Source organism: Limulus polyphemus, unplaced genomic scaffold (genome assembly GCF_000517525.1).
Source record: "Limulus polyphemus unplaced genomic scaffold, Limulus_polyphemus-2.1.2 Scaffold3633, whole genome shotgun sequence".
In the NCBI taxonomy this organism is placed as follows: domain Eukaryota; kingdom Metazoa; phylum Arthropoda; class Merostomata; order Xiphosura; family Limulidae; genus Limulus; species Limulus polyphemus.
Genome location: NW_013669243.1, coordinates 60,187 through 64,308, shown reverse-complemented (window position 1 = coordinate 64,308; position 4,122 = coordinate 60,187). Strand labels below are relative to the sequence as shown.

The window sequence follows — 4,122 nt, the reverse complement described above, 5'->3', positions numbered from 1 at the left end:
TGTTATCGGATAACAAAATGTCTATCTGACCGTAGAAAGCCTGTTAGATGGTGACTACCAGATTGCACTTTTCTGAGAGTTGTGATGGTCCATGGGTTGACAGTTTCTGTCCATATTGATCATCTAAGAGATGAATCAGTGAAGAATCTTACCCTTTTCAAATATGCTGCAGTCCAGAAAGGGCAACAAAGGAGCATCAGTCTGATGAGAGCAACAGTCATAACCAGAATGGAGTATGGAATCCACTTGTGTGCATCTTCAGCAAAGTCATCAGTACCAAGTCACAGAGGGTGCAGAATACAGCCATGAGAATAGCAACAGGAACAGACAAACCAACATCCTGCACTTTTGACTTAGTTTGGGCAGCATTATTAGAAGACAAAGGACACTAGTTAATCAACTGTTACTGAGAGCAAACACAACCATATCTCACTTACTGTATGAGCACTTGAAAGAGAGAGCAGATGAATCAGTAATACAAAGATTGAATCAGTCAAATCATGGGTCAGCAAAGCCGAGAAAGATATGCAGGAGACATATCCACTGAAAGAAGAATAGCAAGTGTATTGAAGGGTCCAGGCAGATGCAGTGAAGATTGGTGGAAAGATGAAGAGGGAAAGCTCAAGATTGATCAACACATGCAGAGTTATGAAATGCACATACAAACTGAGACTGATACTGACTATAGCAATGGATGGTTCATTTATGAAGCACGTGACTGCATGGGTAGTAGCCATGTGGAGAGAGCCATGTGTTTGAATGGTCAGTGAATGATCCAGTTCATTCAATTTGTTTTGAATGTTTTAGCAGTGAAAGACTAAAGGGAAGGCAGCTAGTCATCACCACCCACTGCCAACTCTTGGGCTACTCTTTTACAACAAATAGTAGGATTGACCATCACATTATAAGGCCCCATGGCTGAAAGGGTGAGCATATTTGGTTGGACGGGGATTCGAACCCGCGAACCTCAGATTAAGAGTCAAGTGCCCTAACCACCTGGTCATGCTGAGCCAGTTCATTCAAAGAATGTGATGAATGCACTTATCTGGTTGACCAGTAATGGTGAATATCATGATATGATCATACTCATGATAGACTCCCTAAATCCCATCACAAAATTGAAGACAGGTTTTATCCAAAAAAATGAGTAAAAGTACAGAGAGATTTATAAGTTAATCTGATAATTACCTGCCATTTGATGAGAAAGTGAACCACTTAACTAATAAGGTGCAGCCTTTGGGTGACTTGGTAAGGGCTCTGAATAATGTTATCAATACAATAGCATCTAGACTGAAGGAATAGGAGCTATATTGGTGAACTGTAAGATTAAAAGAAAGAGGGTGGAAGTACAGAAATGACATGAGTGCGAGTATGTGAGAAGGACAAATGCTAGTTAAACTAAATTGAATCAGGCATTTCAACTAGGATAACCTTGAGAAGATTATTTGGAGAGAGGAGAGCTTGTGCCAAGGCTGGTGCCATAACCCTTCAGGCCAAAATAATCTTATTTACACTGGGCACCTTGTGTTAAAAATAAAAATAATTATAAAAGTGACATATCATAATTAATAATAATAAGGTATAAAGTAATGATTGTTGCTAGTTGGGTGCCTCCCTATGGCTGGTAATTCAGAATTAGTGAATTTAGAATGCTACTTGGACTGCACAACAGTTGTGTATTAGTTGAGTATGCTGAAGGTTTCCTTCCAAAAAGCATGTTGAAATAAATTAACTGAAGGCAGTCATTTCAAATTTTTATCTGGTTGATAGATGATGTTTTACTTCTTTTTAGAGACAGTTATTTGATATTTAAAGGATGGCTCTTCATAGGTGCTGTTTTTGACCCTACTATGAATTTCAGTCAGTATTACACACATGATAGCTTGACATGTACCAACTACAAAAATGCCCTTGTTTAACTTATCAAATATGCTGCAGTACAGAAAGTGCAGCAAAGGAGCCTCATCAGTCTGATGAGAGCAACAGTCATGACCAGAATGGAGTATGGAATCCACTTGTGTGCATGTGCAGCAAAGTCAGCAATGACCAAGTTACAAAGGGTATAGAATGCAGCCAAGAGAATAGCAACAGGAGCAGAAACACCAACACTTTACACCTTTGGCTTAGTTTGAGCAGCATTGCTAGGGGCAAAACTGAGGAAGAAACTCATATATGAAATCACTAAGTTTTTCCTGTAACCCACAGAAGGTACGGCTAAAGCAAGCGTAAAGCACAAATGTGATGTGTTAGGGTATGTAGAGATGTGAAATGTTCAAATCCACAATGTCTATATCACATTGTCAGCTTTCACTAGAATCTTAGTCGTCAGTTTCCTGAACTATTACTCCACACTTCCACATCAGTGATATAATCTTGAAAGTGTCCAGAATTCCTATGATTGGTGGACCAGTGTTGCATTTTCCATATTTAAGCATGTCTGCTGGAGAGTCTTGAAAAATATAAAGTATGAATATTAGGTGCCACAGTATTATGAATGTCAGGTATATATGATGCCACCATATATATGAATTAATATTAACTTGCAATCAGAGCAAGCTATGTACTTAGAGCAAAACTAAAAATCAACCTGATTGTCAGTATACCTAATTAAATATACTTTTGTTACATTTCTACTTGCAAACATTAAAATGCATTATTTCATCAGTTGAGTACCCTTGCTGTTAATAACATTTTCACCAATAATCCCAATAATATCTCTCAAGGTTTGGTCAGCTTAGGAGATTTAGGTTAGTCCTAAATATATATATATTAAACTAATAATGTAAAACAATCTTGATAACCAAATTATAATAATAAACAATAAGTCAAAAGAAAAATTAATGAGATTTGATATACTAACTAGTATAACCAATATTGTTAATGAAAATAACACTAAGTAAATAATATACCTTACATAGAAACACAAAAACACTAGCTGTCAGCTTGAATTACTGTTTTAGAAGAAATATGTTTGGAAAATGTAAACTTAGTATAACATTCTTGTTTTCTCTATTCCTCCGTAGCCTATATTTTTGCCAAAGAAAATTCATTAAGCCACCCATACTGAATAGTGTCAGAGACGAGTAACATCTGTATTTGACCCGTGCTACTGTTTAAACTGTTTTGAATTTCTAACAATAATTTTTCCTCTTTAGACTTATAAACTGATTTTTTGAAAATACGAAATAGTAACTAAAAGATTAAAATAATACCAAGTTGAACTGTCCATGAAAATGTAAGAATGTTAAATACAATATGAACTTATGTGGTGTGTCTAAATAATCTTATCACTCTTACTTTAAGTATCTACTGAATATGAGATGTCGCTGTTACTGAGTTCTTTAGCATCGTAACATGATATTTATACCATGTTCATTTTTTATATGTGTTCTTTGTTCCATTACATATACTTCATTCTTACTGTTGTAGTGAGTGAATGTGCTCAGTGTTAAGGTTGAGTCCATATCTGTCTAAATTATTGATCTTTCTGGAAGTCAATACAGTATCTATAAAATTGCACTCCATATTGACAAACATATTGCACAAATCTTCATAATGACTTGCTGAGAGGTATGGCAGTACCGGAACTACGAAAAGTACCACTTTGTGTTCCCTTTATCTGTACCTTATTGGATTTTAGGGCTAAAAATGACACTCATGCTAGTTATATCAAATTTATTTGGGTTTTATAACTGGAAGAATCTTAAGGAGATTATTGGAGGGAGGAGTGCCATACTTTCCAAGTGTACAATAGTAGAACTGCTATTCAAATAATCTTTTAGAAATAATTCCTTTAAATTATAATAGACTGAAATTTTTGCACTGGGGGAACCACTTTGGCCTTAGAAGTATCAAGGAAACAAAATATAATGAAGTATTCTTGATATAAGCTTTTTGAGCAGCTACACCAAGAAAGAGACTTGTTTGCAAATGGACTGGATAAATTTAACTCAATTCAGTAATCTAATTTAGTGTATACATGAATGTATCATGCCTTCAGGAGCAGTACAGGAATCCCTCGATTAGTGCGGTTAATGTGTTCTTTAAAAGAGCCGCACTAATCGAATATAATAATTTATAGGAAATCATATAATTCGAACCTCAATTTTCATTCTCATTCAC

At 35.6% G+C, this 4,122-nt stretch overlaps 1 protein-coding gene across 1 annotated transcript in view; it reads left to right on the top strand.

Moving 5' to 3' along the window:
* Nucleotides 1–4,122, top strand: part of LOC106469727 (actin-binding LIM protein 3-like) — a gene marked incomplete at its 5' end in the record, with an annotated part of 67,038 nt that overhangs the window by 46,698 nt on the left and 16,218 nt on the right. The window contains one exon of the mRNA XM_013930238.2: nt 1,939–2,060. Coding sequence (XP_013785692.1) covers nt 1,939–2,060 — 122 coding nt within the window. The remainder of the gene's footprint in view (nt 1–1,938; nt 2,061–4,122) is intronic.